Consider the following 19683-nt stretch of genomic DNA (forward strand, 5'->3'; position numbering starts at 1 on the left):
AGCATCCTGGGCCTCCATAACACCTGAGCAGTGCCACAGGCTGATTGCCTCCATGCCACGCCGCATTGAAGCAGTCATTTCTGCAAAAGGATTCCCGACCAAGTATTGAGTGCATAACTGAACATAATTATTTGAAGGTTTTCAGGTTTGAAAGTTTGAAAGTTTATTTGAAGGTTTTTTGTTTTAAAAACACTTTTCATTTATTGGTCGGATAATATATGCTAATTTTTTGAGATAGGAATTTTGGGTTTTCATGAGCTGTATGCCAAAATCATCAATATTAAAACAATAAAAGGCTTGAACTACTTCAGTTGTGTGTAATGAATCTAAAATATATGAAAGTCTAATTTTTATCAGTACATTTTCAGAAAATAATGAACTTTATCACAATATGCTAATTTTTTGAGAAGGACATTATATATATATATATATATATAAAAATATGAGACTTCTTTTCTTTGCTACTAATGTTCTATTAATTATCCCTACTAAACATACAATTCAATATATCATACTTTTTTTTTCCACTTCAGTGTCACTTTAAAAGTAAGCCCAAGCAGGTACAATACCTGTAAAAAAATACTACCTGATCTGGGGAGCTAGCCAGATCTAGTAGAGTCCCTTAAAGTGAACCGAGCATCATTTTTAGCACCCAGGGCATATCTGTAGCACATTAACAATGCATGCTAACAATGTGTTTCTTTACTAAAAAAAAAATCTATTCTACCTCTCCTTTTTACATTTAAAGCCTCATCTACACGGGTAGATGAGGCGGCGATGTGGCTTATCAATCGAGCTGCTGATGTGGCTCGATTGATAAGATCCGACAGGACGGATCTTGCTACCGCCGATTCCCTGCTCGTTCCCCGCGAGGGGACAATGGCAGGGAATCGAGCGGAAGATAAGCGGCGCGGCGACGAGCGGGTATCGAATCCGGCGCACGCGCGGGCGAGCGGGGACGCGGAAGAGGCAGAGGAAAGGGAGGGGGAAAATGGCAGCTCCTACAGCTATTAGAAGTCTGGAAAAAAAGTTTCTTCAGTAAAAGAAAGCTGCTTGGATCCCTTGCTTCTCCCGAATCAATGTGTCCCTTAGTTTCGTATTGAAAAAGGGGGAGATCCGCTCAACCGGTAGACTAAAAGTCCAATCTTTATTTGCAAAAAGGCATGCTGGACATAACAAAAATAGCTTACACAAATCTGAGCTTAACAATCGCTCCTTAGTCATAGCTATGACTAAGGAGCGAGTGTGAGGCTCCGATTCGCGTAAGCTATTATTGCTATCTCCAGCATGCCTTTTTACAAATAAAGATTGGACTTTTATTCTACCGGTTGACCGGATCTCCCGCTTTTTCAATACGGACAGTGCGGTGTGGCTTTCCTTGGTCCTGCTCCTGGTTGATGGGGCAAAGTGGTGAGCGGTGTTTACCTTCCTCCTACAGTATTCCTTAGTTTTGGTTTTAAGAAAATTAAAAATGGCTGCGACCCCAGGGTCATGACGTTGCAGACTCAGCTCTGTGCTCCTCATTTGTATCATTTGAAAACATGGCGATGTTACTTTCTATTTAATTTATGAAGTGATTAATAGATAGATTGAAGAGAACTAGACTGAGCACTTTGCGATGTTGAGTATGAACCGTTAACCATAATCTTTGCCATTTGTCCCTAAACGTATCCATAAATGGTGTGGTTTTTAGCGAACAATCTTATTTTTGATAAGATCATTAAAGGGAACCTTAACTGTGGGGGAAAAAAAATGCACTTACCTGAGGCTTTCCCAAGCCTCCTGCAGCCGTCCTGTGCCCGCGCCGGTCCTTCGGTGCCCTCCGGTCTCCCTCCGCGGCTAAGTTTTGTTTTCGGCCGACTGCCAGTCGTCCTCAGGCAAAGTGTCTTCTTCTTCCGCATTCCCCATCGTAAAGAGCCGTAAAGCGCGTCCGCATGACGCAAGACGCGTCATGCGGACGCGCTTTACGGCTCTTTACGACGGGGAATGCGGAAGAGGAGGACGCTTTGCAGGAGGACGACTGGCAGTCGGACGAAAACGAAACTTAGCCGCGGAGGGAGACCGGAGGGCACCGAAGGACCGGCGCGGGCACAGGACGGCTGCAGGAGGCTTGGGAAAGCCCCAGGTAAGTGTATTTTTCCCCCCACAGTTAAGGTTCCCTTTAAGATCAAAAGAAGAGTCAAAGAAGTTAAAGAATCCAACTTGTGATCACATCTAAACCAGTTACGATTGTTTCTATGAAAAATCCACCATGCCTATCAACTACTTCTTTAAAGTCTATTGGAATCGATTATAAAAGAAAAACATCCAGATACTTACCTAAGGAGAGGGAAGGCTCTGGATCCTATAGAGCCTTCCCACTCCTCTCTCGGTCCCTGTTCCAGTGATGCCTCCCCGGCAGCATTATTAAACAAATTTGGGCAAATACTGCTTGCTCTGCCAATTCGGAAGATTGGCTGCTCCATACTGCGCACACACGAGCGTCCTCTCTCGCACACTCGTGCGTGCGCAGTATGAAGCCACCTGTCTTTATGGGGACTTTGCTCTCGAAGACTTCCGAAGTCCCCGCGCCGGGGAATTCAAACGGGGGAGCCAGTGCTAAATGGAGAGTGAGAGGAGAGGGGAGTCTCTATAGGACCCAGAGCCTTCCCTCTCCTTATGTAATTTTTTTTTGTATAATTGATTCCCATTTACTTTAAGGATCAATTGGGCCAACCAGCTTCTGTACGAGCAAGCACTGAAGTACACCTGAAGTGGTTTTTTTTTTCATTGATTAAGTTAGATAATTACTTTGGCAGTGGAAAAGATCTTGGATAGCCAAGTGGTTTCCAGGATCCTCTTACAGCCTGCCATTCCAGCAAAGGGTCTCTCTAAACCTACTCAGCTCAAGTCAGTTGAACACGTTTCTTCCAGTCACCGCCATTGTCATGTGTGACCCAACTCAATGTGCTGTGTATGAAAAAAAAAATCAATCCCTCCCTGATCAGATTCTGATTTGCCTCATCGGGGGGTATCGATGTGGGAAAGGTGCATACACTCCGTGTATACCGTGTACACAATTGTTTCTTTTTATATATCTATTATATTCATATATATCAGTGTCACATCTAAAATTAACCACCATTAAACAACATTACACTTTATAAAATAAAACACCTGGTGCCCTCATTATAACATTATCAGCAACTCATTAACATTGCAAAAAAAGGACAGGTAACGCATGCAATAAAACCAAATCACAGAGCAGGGATTTGGGGAAATTTCTTTTCTAGAGCTACAGGGAGGTCTTTTAAAATTAAGAAATGCATAACATGCAATACTGTACCTGTGGACAAAAAAGTGAAGATGACCAGCACTTGCCAATTCTTAAAAAGCAGGGTATTTATTCACAAAAAAAGTGAACAAAAAATAGCCATGACATCTGGACTCCCAGAATGTAACTATAGCTCTTGAGAGTAGATATAGCTCTTAGCTGCAAATAGTAGCATGAGGACTTCCTCCAGAATAGGTTACGCCTCCATTGCAGCCCAATTCCAATCACAACGGACTGTCGCCGTTTCGAACGGATAAACCGCTCTTTGTCAAGTGAAAGCATGCTTTTTAAGAATTGGCAAGTGCTGGTCATCTTCACTTTTTTGTTTGCATTAAGTCTGTATCAGCCATACAGGCTAGACCTGGCACAGCCGTTGAAGCAAGATAGGTGTGCTGTCCAAGAAGTACAATACTGTACCTGTGGTGTACCTGGCATGGTGCTCATGTGGGTATCAATATATAGAGCGTACAACGAAACGATTAAAAGACTGTGTCAGAACACATTCGTAATATTGAAAAAGGGGTGAAGGGGCATAACTTATCAAAACATTTTAGTGTACACCATGCCAAAGACCCTACATTATTGCAATTCACAGCAATACAAGGATACCATTTAATTACCCTGATTAATTTTAATCAACTCGGTGAAAGACAGCAGCTCTCTGCAGTTGGTTTGTGGACAGCCATGGCTAAGACAAAGGTGCTCAGTAAGGACCTGCGGCTGCACATTGTGGCTGCTCACAAGTCAGGAAAGGGCTACAAGGCCATTGCTAAATGTTTTCAAGTTCCAGTGGCTACAGTGCAAACTATTATTAAAAAAATACAAAATGTTCCGCACTGGGAAATCTCTTAGGACGTGGTCAAAAGCCATAAGTGACACCTGTGCTGGCCAAGGGGATAGTGAGAGAGGTGAAAAAGAATTCAAGGATCACCACCAAGGCCATCCCGGTGAATCTGGGCTCTGCTGGTGTCAATGTCTCAAGGCAGACAATCCAACGGACACTGCACATTGCTGGGTTCCAAGGATGCAGACCAAGGAGGATGCCACTGCTCCAGATAAGGCTTGGCCTTTGCAAATGGTCATCTGGACAAAGAAGAAGACTTCTGGTCTTATGTGTTATGGGAACCTAATTCTTTGGGGGTGTTTTTTAGCCAATGGACCAGGGAACCTAATCATAGTAAACAGCACCATAAAAAGAGAGGATTCGCAACGACCACATCAGGCAGTCTGCAGAGAAACTTGGCCTTGGGCACCAGGCGACGTTTCAGCATGACAATAACCCAAAACACACAGCAAAAGTGGTGAAGAAATGGTTAGCAGACAACAACATTAAAGTTTTGGAGTGGCCCAGCCGGAGTCTTGACTTGAGTTCAACTGAGAATCTGTGGAGGCAGCTAAAGTTCAGGGTGATGGCAAGAAGACCCCCCCCCAACCTGAAAGATTTGGAGCTCATTGCAAAAGATGATTGGGCAAAAATACCTGTGGAGACATGCAAAAAGCTGGTCTGCAATTATAGGAAGTGTTAGATTCCTTTAATAGCCAATAAAGGCTTTTCTGTTGATTATTGAGAAGGGTATGAATAATTTTGACCTGGCCACTTTTTGCTCAGATGTAAATAAAAGCTGAGAAATGTTTTTTCCCACAATAATGCCTCTTGTACATCGTCTTATTATATTTTGGGAGACACACATTATATATATATATATATATATATATATATATATATATATATATATGTATATACACATACACGCGAGTATATGTACGTATGTACGTGTTTGTGTGTGTGTGTGTGTGTGTGTGCGCACACAGTGGGTTGCAAAAGTATTCGGCCCCCTTGAAGTTTTCCACATTTTGTCACATTACTGCCACAAACATAAATACAAAGTGGTGTACATGTGAGAAGTGGATCGAAAATCACACATCATTGCAAACATTTTTTTCAAATAAATAACTGCAAAGTGGGGTGTGCGTAATTATTCGGCCCCCTGGGTCAATACTTTGTAGAACCACCTTTTGCTGCAATTACAGCTGCCAGTCTTTTAGGGTATGTCTCTACCAGCTTTGCACATCTAGAGACTGAAATCCTTGCCCATTCTTCTTTGCAAAACAGCTCCTGCTCAGTCAGATTAGATGGACAGCGTTTGTGAACAGCAGTTTACAGATCTTGCCACAGATTCTTGATTGGATTTAGATCTGGACTTTGACTGGACCATTCTAACACATGGATATGTTTTGTTTTAAGCCATTCCATTGTTGCCCTGGCTTTATGTTTTGAGTCGTTGTCCTGCTGGAAGATGAATCTCCGCCCCAGTCTCAAGTCTTTTGCAGACTCCAAGAGGTTTTCTTCCAAAATTGCCTTGTATTTGGCTCCATCCATCTTCCCATCAACTCTGACCAGCTTCCCGGTCCCTGCTGAAGAGAAGTACCCCCAGAGCATGATGCTGCCACCACCATATTTGACAGTGGGGATGGTGTGTTCAGAGTGATGTGCAGTGTTCGTTTTCCGCCACACATAACGCTTTGCATTTTGGCCAAAAAGTTCCATTTTGGTCTCATCTGACCAGAACACCTTTTTCCACATGTTTGCTGTGTCCCCCACATGGCTTGTGGCAAACTGCAAATGGGACTTTTTATGCTTTTCTGTTAACAATGGCTTTCTTCTTGCCACTCTTCCATAAAGGCCAACTTTGTGCAGTGCACGACTAATAGTTGTCCTATGGACAGATTCCCCCACCTGAGCTGTAGATCTCTGCAGCTCGTCCAGAGTCACCATGGGCCTCTTGACTGCATTTCTGATCAGCGCTCTCCTTGTTCGGCCTGTGAGTTTAGGTGGATGGCCTTGTCTTGGTAGGCTTACAGTTGTGCCATACTTCCTCCATTCCTGAATGATCGCTTGAACAGTGCTCCGTGGATGTTCAAGGCTTTGGAAATCTTTTTGTAGCTTAAGCCTGCTTTAAATTTCTCAATAACTTTATCCCTGACCTGTCTGGTGTGTTCTGTGAACTTCATGGTGTGTTTTCTCCCAATATTCTCTTAGACAACCTCTGAGGCTGTCACAGAGCAGCTGTATTTGTACTGACATTAGATTACACACAGGTGCATTCTATTTAGTCATTAGCACTCATCAGGCAATTTCTATGGGCAACTGACTGCACTCAGACCAAAGGGGGCTGAATAATTACGCACACCCCACTTTGCAGTTATTTATTTGTAATAAAAATGTGTGGAATCATGTATGATTTTTGTTCCATTTCTCATGTGTACACCACTTTGTATTGGTCTTTCACGTGGAATTCCAATAAAATTGATTCAGGTTTGTGGCAGTAATCTGACAAAATGTGGAAAACTTCAAGAGGCCGAATACTTTTGCAAACCACTGTATATATTAACCACTAGATGGCTAAGAGGGTTTTGGAAACACGTAAACAATATGAGTTCCAGCATGACCCGCATAAACCGGCAGGTGGCCCAGAATGCTGTGACCTAGAAAGACGAAGGGAGGGGTATGCGTACTGGTGTACGGTTATGCTGGGAGGTATGACGCTAAAGGAGGACAGGCCAAATATGGTCATTATCATGGAAGGCGCGCTCTGGCTAGATCTAGGAGCGGACGCCATGATTCTTATTTCTATCTTATAAGCAAGATTAAATAAACTTGATGCCAGTATTATAAATGCATACAACGTACAGGCATCTATAATGTGGATAGGCTTTGCTGTGTAAAGCATGAATGGTTATTTTTAGTATTTTTAATATGGAAATTGTGCAATATGAATATGCATGAGGGGAGGGATATTAAAGGCACTAAGCACCAATCCAGCCCAGAGCTCCTGATGAGTCGGATGGCAAAATGCGTAGGGTGGCTTAACAGGCAGAGGTGCTTTAGTGCTTGTTGATTTGAGGAGACGTCCTCACATTTGAGAAGCTTGTTTTTATATGCAAATTGTGAGTAGTACTACTTTATTAAAGAAGATAATAAAATGTTTTTACTCTATGGTAGTTTTTATTTAGTCGGCAGAGAGTATTGAAGCAGTGTGTGGATGCCCTCAAGTAGGCAGACCATAGGAGAAGTGCCCATGCTGGAACCGTGCAAACAAGTTGCTATTGCTGTCTGTGATTGGGGCAGCTTACATATTAGGTGAGCACAGTCACTCATGGTGCTGGGCACGTAGTGCTGTGTGTGGGTAATCCCATTAAAGGCACGGTGTCTTTATCCTACAACTGTAGGGTAGTGAATGTCTATTGAGTTTATGACAGTCTGCGCAATGAAAGATGCTTCTATCTGTGTTGCCTACTTGTGAGAAACATCGGGGAGGAATATGTTCAGGGGAAGAACACTGCCAGAGGGTGTATATATACAGTATGTGTATGGTGCTGTCTGTGGGTCAGGGCAGCCACCATAGGAGGTAAGATCGATCCCTATAGGTGGTGGAACACAACAGTGCGGTGATCTCTGTTAAAACTACACGAGGACCTCTTTTATACTGGCGTGGTATTTTTTTCCCTTGGGACATTGTATGCAAGCTATGCGATGAAGTTTTATTGTTTTATTTATTTTTTCTTTGAGGTCCATGAGAAGTCTGCAGTAGAAGAGCGAATTCAGTTTGGAGAACTGTTCGCTTTCTATGGTCAGATTGACCCAGTATTAATATATAAGACACTGGATTGTGGGGCAGCGCAATGTTTGATTAATTTTTAATTTAATTTACACCCCTCACATCTTTTCATCTTTTGGTCTGGAGCATTTGTTTGTATATTTCCAGTTTCATGAATCTAAATCTCTTCAAAGCACTCTGCAATCTTTAAAGCACATTCAGCTTTAAGCAAAGCAGTTGTAAAGGTCACCAGACTCAAGGGCTGCCCCCTAAACCTAGATGTACAATCAGCTGCCAAAGCTGCTCTTAGTTTATGTCCAGAACTAACAGGCCATTAAATTTAGCTGCAAGCAATGCAGTTGCAAAAGCCACTGTCTACAGATATAGTCAGAGGGATCAAGCTGTATTTTTATTTAGCCAAAACTGCTCTTTATTTGATTCAGATCTTGCAGGCAGTACAGGATTTTTTTTAGTTTAAATTTTACCAAAATACTTGTGTGGCCCTCAGTAAGAACTATGAACCTTGTAGTTCAGTGGATTAGTCCCTTTTTTTTCTTAAATACAAGGGTCTTTCCAGAGGTGTAACTATGGTGGAGCATCCCCTTTAACCGTGAGGGGGGCCCCTTCCCTACGCCTCCCCTGACTGTCCCCACTCACCCTCCCTTTATCAGACCCACAGATCAGCATGGAGGTAGTGATGGGACTAACCATTTTTTGGACCATAAGATGCTCCTGACCACAAGACACACTTAGGTTTAGGCTGCTTACACACCAAGATGTTACAGGCGCACGTTAGTGCGCCTGTAATGCTCCCCCAACGCACAGCAATGTAACACAAGTGGGCTGTTCACACAGCCCACGTTGCATTACATGTAACGCTGCACGTTCTCCGCAAAGTGCAGCATGCTACGGCGTTGGAGCGGCTATAGCCGCGTTAGACTGTTTGCACATGCGCAGTGGGGGGCGGAGAGGAGGCGGGGAGAGCCAGCTACAGTAGCCGCGCACATGGCTACTTAATATTCACTGCACTGGCGGGCGCTGATTGGCCGGCGGGACCACGTGATGCGGAGTTCCGCATCACGTGGACCCGCTGGCCAATCAGCGCCACTCTAGGAGACATTATAGGAATCGAGCCGCCTAACGCGGCTCACTCTACCGTCGGCTCTTGCAGCACCATACGTTGTGTTAGGTGCACGTTATGCGACCTTAACGTAGCACCTAACGCAACGTCTTGGTGTGCAAGTAGCCTTAGAGGACAAAAACTATGAAAACAATATATACTAAACCTGGTGCGTCCATGGTGCAGTGGTGTCTTATAGATTATTTTACCCTCTATTATGCCCCTTGTACCTTTTAGTGTCCCCTTGTGTCCTCCTGTGTCTCCCTGGTTTCAACCTCTGCCCCCCTTGTGTCGTCCTCTGCCCCTTTTGTGCCTTTCTGTTAAATCACACAATACAATCTTCCTCAAAGCAGGGCTGCAGGGGTTTTAACAGTACAGTGTATTGTAATGTCCCGGCAGATTGGGGACTCACTAGCCTGTATAGTCCCAGAACACACGTCAGCCCAGTTCACAAGACAAAGCCACATCCCCCGGAATGTCTTTGGACTGGTGCCGATGGGTGGGACCATGGCACCGTCATTATGACCAATCACTAAACTTCTGCAGAAGTAGTAACCTATCTGATAGGTCACTACTACTGCAGCAGTGCAGTGATGAGGACGCCGTGGTCCCACCCTCAAGACCATTGGCACCAGTTAAAATGTTCCAATGGTGACGTCACAAAAGGGGAGGCCATGCTCGTCTTACTTACTGCTTTGAACAGCAGAGACAGCTTTGTCTTGTGAACCGGGGCTGAAGTGTGTTCTGGGACTGTACTGGCTGGTGAGTCCCACATCTGCCCGGGCATTACAATACATTGTACTGTTTAAACCGCTGCAGCCCTGCTTTGAGGAAGATTGTGCAAAGGGAGCAGCAGACAGCATTCATTAGCGGTGTGGTGGGAGCAGACCACTGAATCAGGTACATGTGGGGGACACTAGGCGCTGGTCTGAACCGCCAGTGGCTGGATGGTGTACTGGTTAAGGGCTCTGCCTCTGACATGGGAGACCTGGGTTCGAATCTCGGCTCTGCCTGTTCAGTAAGCCAGTAATTCAGTAAGGAGTTCATTGGGCAAGACTCCCTAACACTGCTACTGCCTACTGAGTGCGCTCTAGTGGCTGCCTCGCAAGCGCTTTGAGTCCGACAGGAGAAAGGCACTATACAAATACTGCCATTATTATTATTATTCGAACCATAAGATGCAGTGACATGCCCCCCACCACCACTTTTAGGGAAGAAAAAGTGCATAAAAATAAGGTAACTCAACCTCCAGTCCCTCCTGCACTCCAGCTGCAGCCACTAGGTGGTTTTCCACATGTTGCATGAAGTCATGCACCGTGCAGAAAAACTCAGACCAAGAGAAAGGCAGATGACACCTCTAAAAACATGATTTCAAGCAAACCTGAAGCCGTAATGGAATTTGAAAAAAAAAAACATAGCTGGGTAGCTCTAGTTATACCCACCACATTGGTAAATAATAAAATAAATATAGCAGTCTCCAGATCACTCTCACTTCAGGTATCCTTTACAGTATCTGGTCAGGAGTCCGGACACCGTCTACTTCCTACACCAGATTCTTTTAAGGTAGCCATACACTGGTCGATTTGCCATCAGATTCGACCAACAGATAGATCCCTCTCTGATTGAATTTGATCAGAGAGGGATCGTATTGCTGCCTTTACTGCAAACAGATTGTGAATCGATTTCAGCCTGAAACCGTTCACAATCTGTGGTGGTGGTGCTGCTGCCGTTCCCCCCCCCCCCCCGCATACATTACCTGCTCCGCCATCGCGACTCCCCAGGTCTCTGCTGTCTTCTTCTCCGCTCTGGTCTGGTCTCTGGGTCCGGCATGCTTCACTTCTTCCTGTCTGGGGGAAGTTTAAACAGTAGAGCGCCCGGAGGAAGTGAAGCATGCCGGACCCGGAGACCAGACCAGAGCGGAGAAGACAGCGGAGACCTGGGGAGTCGTGCCGGCGGAGCAGGTAATGTATTGCAGCTGTATTGCGTCGGTCATCGGGCACTTGAACGCCGCTAGCGACGCGCTCCCTACCCACGGGCGATCGACGGTAATTTCCCGCACGGAACGATCGACAGGATCGATCTTTTTGGGACGAAATAGATCGAAAATTAGCGAGTAGCGTGAACGATGTGACAGCAGATTCGATCCCAGTGATCGAATCTGCTGTCGATCGGCGGGGAATCGGCCTAGTGTATGGCCAGCTTAAGAGTCTTCAGCATTATTGTGCAAAGTGATTAGTTATACATGCTCAAGTAATATTCATGCTATTAATACTAGTAATCCTGACAAGTGAGGAACCTAACATGTAATTATCCTACAAACGACATGTTCGAGGCATCCATAGATGTCATCTAATAATTACATGCTAACTTAACAAAGTGACATAAATTGTGCTACAAGGAGGAAATGTGGAGCTCTGATGAATTGTTATAAAAGAAGGTTATGAAAAATCATTTTTTTTCTTAAGATTACATGAAACGAGCATTTTAAGATGGCTTACCTTGTTTTGTTTCAGAGCTCCTTTCTCCTTCATGTGAGGACAGTCTTTTCCAGTCAGTATTGCTTTAATATCTGCCACAGGCACTGTATGAAGAAAATGCATGCAACAATTTTGAATTCCAAAATCCAGGTAACAAAAGAACAGGATAAACAGGTTTCAGAGCGATCATGGAAATTTGGGCATTCGCAATCATGGGAAGTTTGGGCGCCCCATAGGCGGCTATTCTAATATCAGCTAAAGGACACCTTAAGTTAGAGGGATATGGAGGCTGCCATCTTTATTTTTGGCTATCCTTTGGATCCTGTCTCTCAATACTTTTAGCCATAGACCCTGTACAAGCATATGCAGATCAGGTGTTTCTGACATTATTGTCAGATCTGACAAGATTAGCTGCATGCTTGTTTCTGGTGTGATTCAGACACACCTGCAGCCAAATAGGTCAGCAGGGCTGCCAGGCAACTGGTATTTAAAAGGAAATACATATGGCAGCCTCCATATACCTCCCACTACAGGTTCCCTTTAAGGTTAGCCTAGGGGGGTAGTTAAGGTTAGGCATCGGTAGAGAAGGAGGGTTCAGTGTGAGAATGGTGTTGTTCGAGCTAGTGAAGCCGTAAAAACATGTTTCGCATTTTTATTTTGGCGCACTTTATGCGTGGATGCATTTCACTTATTCCACAACTACAGTATATCTACGACCTCTGTGACTTTAAAGCCACGAGGACATAGATTTATATGATTTTAATTACCAGCCCAGTTGTGCACGATTGGGCACGTTCCTGAGCGCACTGTCAGCCGCATTACTAATTGGCGAAAGGGAACATGTAGTCAATTAGAGACCTCCCCCTCCCCCCTGTGGATGAACGACCATCATTGTAGCAAACAGCAGTGATCCTTCATCTTTCCACTCGGTGGCCAGATCGGCTAAAAAAGTGTTCAGCAAGCAGCCTCTCTCACCTTACCTCGTTCCAGCGATCAGCCTGCAGCCCAAGCCTCCATTCTCACTCTGTATTCAGCTGTGTAATGCTGAGTATCCGGTTCCCGGCTTGATGACGTCATCAAGCCGGGACCAAGGTAGTCGGCATTACGCGGCTGAATGCAGAGTGGGGAACGGAGGCTCGGGCTGCAGGCTGATCGCTGGAACGAGATAAGGTGAGAGAGGCTGCTTGCTGATCACTTTGTTAGCCGATTTGTGCATGGGGGGGCTTCCTGATGGGGGTGTGGGCGGAGTGGTTATCTGGCCATCCATACTGGGAGGGAAAAACATGACTGGTGGACATCAGGGTGACTGGGGAGGGCTGGGAGGATCTGATAATCAGAGCACATCTGGTTACCCTAAGAGGATAACCTAACACTGGAGCACATCTGGCTATAATGGGAGAACATTTATCCTGGGGACACATCTGACTATAATGAGGGGTGGCAATCCTGGGGGCACTACTTTTCTATCTATACTGGGGGGGTGACACATACAAGTAACATCTGACAATATTGGGAGGACTGATACTGGGGACACATCTGGCTATACTGGGGGGGGGGTTGGAGGGCCGATACTCGGGACACATCGGACTATGCTAGGGGGACACAAACTGGGGGCATGTTTTTTTTTATCACAGTGGCACTTTTTATTTTTAAACTGGAAATGGTAAATACTGAGAAATAATGCATTTTTTATTCCTTTTCCTCCTTTCCCCATGAAAATGCCTCGAAAACAAAATTTCTTGGGACTTAATACCCCCCAATGAAATTATAAGAAACACACGTGCGTTGGGCAATCAATGCAAAAAAATTGGTATGAAACAAACACGCCCTTGCTGGTTCGCTATCCCCTTATATAAATACAATGGCAAACTGAGAGGATAGTGCTCACAGATGGTGTGTGTACAGTGGCTTGCAAAAGTATTCAGCCCCCTTGAAGTTTTCCACATTTTGTCACATTACTGCCACAAACATGAATCAATTTTATTGGAATTCCGTGTGAAAGACCAATGCAAAGTGGTGTACACGTGAGAAGTGGAACGAAAATCATACATGATTCCAAACATTTTTTACAAATCAATAACTGCAAAGTGGGGTGTGCGTAATTATTAAGCCCCCTTTGGTCTGAGTGCAGTCAGTTGCCCATAGACATTGCCTGATGAGTGCTAATGACTAAATAGAGTGCACCTGTGTGTAATCTAATGTCAGTACAAATACAGCTGCTCTGTGACAGCCTCAGAGGTTGTCTAAGAGAATATTGGGAGCAACAACACCATGAAGTCCAAAGAACACACCAGACAGGTCAGGGATAAAGTTATTGAGAAATTTACAGCAGGCTTGGGCTACAAAAATATTTCCAAAGCCTTGAACATCCAACGGAGCACTGTTCAAGCGATCATTCAGAAATGGAAGGAGTATGGCACAACTGTAAACCTACCAAGACAAGGCCGTCCACCTAAAATCACAGGCCGAACAAGGAGAGCACTGATTAGAAATGCAGTCAAGTGGCCCATGGTGAGTCTGGACGAGCTGCAGAGATCTACAGCTCAGGTGGGGGAATCTTCCATAAAGGCCAACTTTGTGCAGTGCACGACTAATAGTTGTCCTATGGACAGAGTGGCAAGAAGAAAGCCATTGTTAACAGAAAAGCATAAGAAGTCCCGTTTGCAGTTTGCCACAAGCCATGTGGGGGACACAGTAAACCAGGGGAAGAAGGTGCTCTGGTCAGATGAGACCAAAATGGAACTTTTTGGCCAAAATGCAAAACGCTATCTGTGGCAGAAAACTAACACTGCACATCACTCTGAATACACCATCCCCACTGTCAAATATGGTGGTGGCAGCATCATGCTCTGGGGATGCTTCTCTTCAGCAGGGACAGGGAAGCTGGTCAGTTGATGGGAAGATGGATGGAGCCCAAAACAGGGCAATCTTGGAAGAAAACCTCTTGGAGTCTGCAAAAGACTTGAGACTGGGACGAAGGTTCACCTTCCAGCAGGACAACAACCCTAAACATAAAGCCAGTGCAACAATGGAATGGTTTAAAACAAAACATATCCATGTGTTAGAATGGCCCAGTCAAAGTCCAGATCTAAATCCAATGGAGAATCTTTGGCAAGATCTGAAAACTGCTGTTCACAAATGCTGTCCATTTAATCTGACTGAGCTGGAGCTGTTTTGCAAAGAAGGATGGGCAAGGATTTCAGGCTCTAGATGTGCAAAGCTGGTAGAGACATACCCTAAAAGACTGGTAGCTGTAATTGCAGCAAAAGGTGGTTCTACAAAGTATTGACTCAGAGGGCTGAATAATTACGCACAACCCACTTTGCAGTTATTTATTTTTTAAAAATGTTTGGAAGCATGTATGATTTTTGTTCCACTTCTCACCTGTACACCACTTTGTATTGGTCTGTCACGTGGAATTCCAATAAAATTGATTCATGTTTGTGGCAGTAATGTGACAAAATGTGGAAAACTTTAAGGGGGCCGAATACTTTTGCAAGCCACTGTAAATGCACAACTTACCCAAAACTGCAAGCATGAATGAACAACAGTACACAAACCCCATCAGAGTGCACAAATCAAGACAAATTGCATTCTATAGCAGCATATAATACAAAAGAAGTTAAAAATTGAACATCAGCGGCTGATTACAAAGCAATGCCTGCGGTTCATATGTATTCAACCAGCCTCCACTCCATATTTTTTAAAAATATCATAGCAAGGCTGATATGATGGCTTGGTGCTCCTATTATTACTGTGTATAGTGCAGTGATGTATAGACATAAAATGTATGTAAGATGAGTCAATTTAATTGTTGCGCATTGTATATGTGAGAGGTTTGGATCGGGCTGCTAGCAATGGCAGGCGAACTTATAAATGGGTTAAAAGTTTTTTTTTAGGGAGGTGTGGAGGCTGCAGAGGGTGAGAGGGAGGCTCTAGGTCAGAGGGCGTGATGTAGGAGGATTGAAAAGGTCTCTCAGCACGTTGGGTCCCTAGTTCCTGATGAATCACGTATGACAAAACATGTCAGCGGGAGCCTAACGCAGAAGAGAACTGAGCGCACACGAGGGGGAAGGCGGTGACCACCCGGAGCTGGAAGCGGAATAACTCTGACCAAGCGTGCAGTGGTTAGGCGCCATCCAAAGTGAAGAGAGTTCAGCCTGCCATCCGGCCAACAGAACGGGTCGGAGCCCGTGGAAAACTATGCTATAACAATACTCATGGAACTTGTAAGTGCAATATGATTTTATTCTTTTAACCACTTCAGCCTACAGTGTTGTTTCACCTTATGCATCTGAGCAACGTTCACCTCTCATTCATTCGCCAATAACTTTATCACTACTTATCACAATTAATTGATCTATATCTTATTTTTTCTGCCACCAATTAGGCTTTCTTTGGGTGGTACATTTTGCTAAGAATTATTTTTTTTTAAATGCATTTTTAGGGCTGGTGCACACCGAGCGGCTTTTTCAGCGTTTCTGCAGCCGCTTGCGGCTGCGGATCCGCTTGGTCAATGTATCTCAATGAGGTGGTGCACACCAGAGCAGGAGGCGTTTTGCAGAAACGAAAAATGCCGGGGTGAGGCATTTTTTGGATTGCGGGTGCGTTTCTGCCTCAATGTTAAGTATAGGAAGAACGCAAACGGCACTTCAGAGCGGTTTTACAGGCGTTTTTGTTACTGAAGCTGTTCAGTAACAGCTTTACTGTAACAATATATGAAATCTACTATACTGAAATCCGCTGCAGCAATCCGCAAAACGCTAGCAAAACGCCATAGAAAAATAAGAAAAAGCGTTTCAAAATCTGCTAGCATTTTGCAGATCTGCTAACGGTTTTTGGTGTGCACCGGGCCTCAATGGGAATATTAAGAAAAAAATGGAAAAAATCATTATTTCTCAGCTTTCAGCCATTTATAGCTTTAAAATACTACATGCTACCATAATTAAAACCCACGTATTTTATTTGCCCATTTGTTCCAGTTATTACACCATTTAAATTATGTCCCTATCACAATGTATGGCGCCAATATTTTATTTGAAAAAAAAGGTGCATTTTTTCAACTTGCGTCCATCACTATTTACAAGCTTAAAAATTAAAAAGTATAGTGATACATTCGCTTGACTTGCATATTAAAAAAAAGTTCAGACCCTTAGGTTACTATTTATGTTGATTTTTTTTACTGTAATTTTTTTTTTAATTACAAATTTTATTTGGGGTTTTTCTGAGTGGGGAGGTAAACGGGATTTTAAATGAAATTGTGTATACGTAAAAAAAAATAAAAATATATATATATATCTATATATCTATATATCTATATATATATATATATATATATATATCTATATATATATCTATATATAGATGTCGTTTTTCTATTTGGCCACAGTGAGTTTTTGATTTTCCGTCATGCAAGCGAAAGCTCTCGCTTGCAGGAACAGAAGGGGTGACGTGGGACATAGAAAAATCGCAGCTTTCCAGAGAAAGCAGTTGGTTTTTCTTAGGGGGACATAGATTAATGAATGGGATCTATATTCCCATTCATTGATCTCAGGGGCAGCGAAAGGCGTCGGGAGCGTGTGCAGGAGCATGCGCGGCACCGCAGCATCTGTGCAGTCTATCTGGATGGATATATCCATCCAGATAGACCGAAGTGGTTAATAAATGTACACGGTATCACACTATATGAGGTTTTTTAATTGAGGGGAATTGGGAGAACAGTGTCTGAATACAAGAAACAAGAAAAGCCAGAGGGTGTGGGACGACCTTGGAACGGTCCCAACGCTGCTTCTTACCCGCCAGTGGGTCTTCCAACACGGTGAGTTTACTCAAATTGGGTGTGGTGGAGGTTGGCATTTGTATGAAGAGGTTTTTGGAATCACAACTGGAACTGTCCTTCAAAGTGTCTATATGATAATGATGTCGTTTTTCTATTTGGCCACAGTGAGTTTTTGATTTTCCGTCATGCAAGCGAAAGCTCTCGCTTGCAGGAACAGAAGGGGTGACGTGGGACATAGAAAAATCGCAGCTTTCCAGAGAAAGCAGTTGGTTTTTCTTAGGGGGACATAGATTAATGAATGGGATCTATATTCCCATTCATTGATCTCAGGGGCAGCGAAAGGCGTCGGGAGCGTGTGCAGGAGCATGCGCGGCACCGCAGCATCTGTGCAGTCTATCTGGATGGATATATCCATCCAGATAGACCGAAGTGGTTAATAAATGTACACGGTATCACACTATATGAGGTTTTTTAATTGAGGGGAATTGGGAGAACAGTGTCTGAATACAAGAAACAAGAAAAGCCAGAGGGTGTGGGACGACCTTGGAACGGTCCCAACGCTGCTTCTTACCCGCCAGTGGGTCTTCCAACACGGTGAGTTTACTCAAATTGGGTGTGGTGGAGGTTGGCATTTGTATGAAGAGGTTTTTGGAATTACAACTGGAACTGTCCTTCAAAGTGTCTATATGATAATGACTGCTTCACTAATCTGCAGTGGAGAGTGGTTGAATACATATTAACTGCTGGACTACACTTTACATAGGCATTGTTTTTTAATCAGCCAATGTTTAATTTTTAAGTTCCGTTGGATTTTTTGCTGCTATGGAATGCATTCTGTCTTGATTGGTGCACTCTGATAGGGTTTGTGTACTGCTGTTCATTCATGTATGCAGTTTTGGATAAGTTGTGCATTTACACTAGGCCTGAACGATTTTAGGAAAAAATTGAATTGAGCGATTTCTGTCCAAAATTACGATTTCGATTCGATTCACAATTTCCTTCAAATCAAGCTTTGTTCCCCCCCTTTGTGCCTGTCTGTTCCCCCTCTGTCCCCCTGTCTCTCATTGTGCCCCCTTTGCCTCTTCATGCCTCCTCTGGGTCTCTCTCTTGCCTCCTTTGTGTCTGTGCCCACTCTGTTTCTCTCTGTGCCCCCTCTGTGTCTCTCTCTGTGCCCCCTCTGTGTTTCCTGCGTCTCTCTCTGTCCCCACGCTGTCTTTCTCCGTGCCTCCTCTGTCACCCAAGTTGCATCAGTTCTGGACATAGCTTCAAGCACAAGTCCAGCATTGCCCATCTATCCACTTTGCCTCCTGCAGGCTCTATTGCATGGCATACTTCCTGTATATCATGTGACATACAGGAACCCAAAGTTTTGCCAAGCACAAGAGGCGGCAGAGGGCGATAGAGAATGGAAGGTATGTGCAACGCTGCGGGCACTGGGTCTCTGGGAAAGTTTGAAGGCGCTTCTTCAAACTTCCTTATGTGGAAATGACATGATCGCGATATTCGCCGCTTTCACGATTCTGAAATTGTGATCTTGGTGATCGCGATTTCGATTTAAATTCGATTTATCTTTCAGGCCTAATTTACACACACCATATGCTATGAGCGCTATCCTCTCAGTTTACCCCCCACTGAAAGCCCAGTTTGCCTTGCAAAAAAACCCTGATATATAGATAATTTAGGTGTCATAAGTAGGTATGCAGTTATTTCTGATTAAACAGGGACACGGCTAAAGTGTCAAAATTGCTCTGGTCCATAAGGGGAAAACAAGGTCTGGATGCAAAGTGGTTAAACATGTTATTATAAACATTAAATGTAGCGTATTTATAAAGTACACTTTTTCTAAATTCCCCCTAAGAAATGCAGTACCTTACCTAACTCTGATACACCTGCAGATACCAGAGGACTAGCACTTTTGTGCGACAGACTCTGAACTACAATGTAATGACTGCAGTATGTAAACAAAGTGTGCTGAGTACTATGAGCCATAGGCTGTTGCAGTCAGATAGCAGCAGAAGTGCTGATGTGGTATTGTCATAATTTTTTTTTCTACTAAGACATTAAACACCGTAAAAAATGAATATAAATCATTATGAGACTGCTTTGATGTCTTTTGATTTGTATATTTACACCTCACTGAAGCTGACCGATATCATTGCCCATTGCAAGAAAAATTATCATATGTACTCCTAGAGAAGTAATTAGTAAGCAAATAGAATAGCTAAAGTTCTCCGCTTCCCCACTGGATACAGCAGAAGATTTCTGGCTTGTTTACAAGTATATACATTTCCAGCATAATCTAATAGTTTTGCCCTGCACTGGCATTGTTTTTCACTGTTAATTATATGCAGTTCTTTTATGTTTTAGACTATAGATACAATTTGATGACAATACCA

General features: G+C 43.8%; 1 protein-coding gene across 9 annotated transcripts in view; it reads right to left on the minus strand.

The window, feature by feature from the left end:
- ELMO1 (engulfment and cell motility 1) overlaps positions 1–19683 on the minus strand; it is an 818731-nt gene that overhangs the window by 31922 nt on the left and 767126 nt on the right. For all 9 annotated transcript variants that reach the window (XM_068236401.1, XM_068236400.1, XM_068236402.1 and 6 more), the window contains one exon: positions 11530–11612. In XM_068236401.1, the coding sequence (XP_068092502.1) occupies positions 11530–11612 (83 nt within the window). The remainder of the gene's footprint in view (positions 1–11529; positions 11613–19683) is intronic.

The sequence above is a fragment of the Hyperolius riggenbachi genome, chromosome 5 (assembly GCF_040937935.1).
Source record: "Hyperolius riggenbachi isolate aHypRig1 chromosome 5, aHypRig1.pri, whole genome shotgun sequence".
NCBI classification, from domain to species: Eukaryota; Metazoa; Chordata; class Amphibia; order Anura; family Hyperoliidae; genus Hyperolius; species Hyperolius riggenbachi.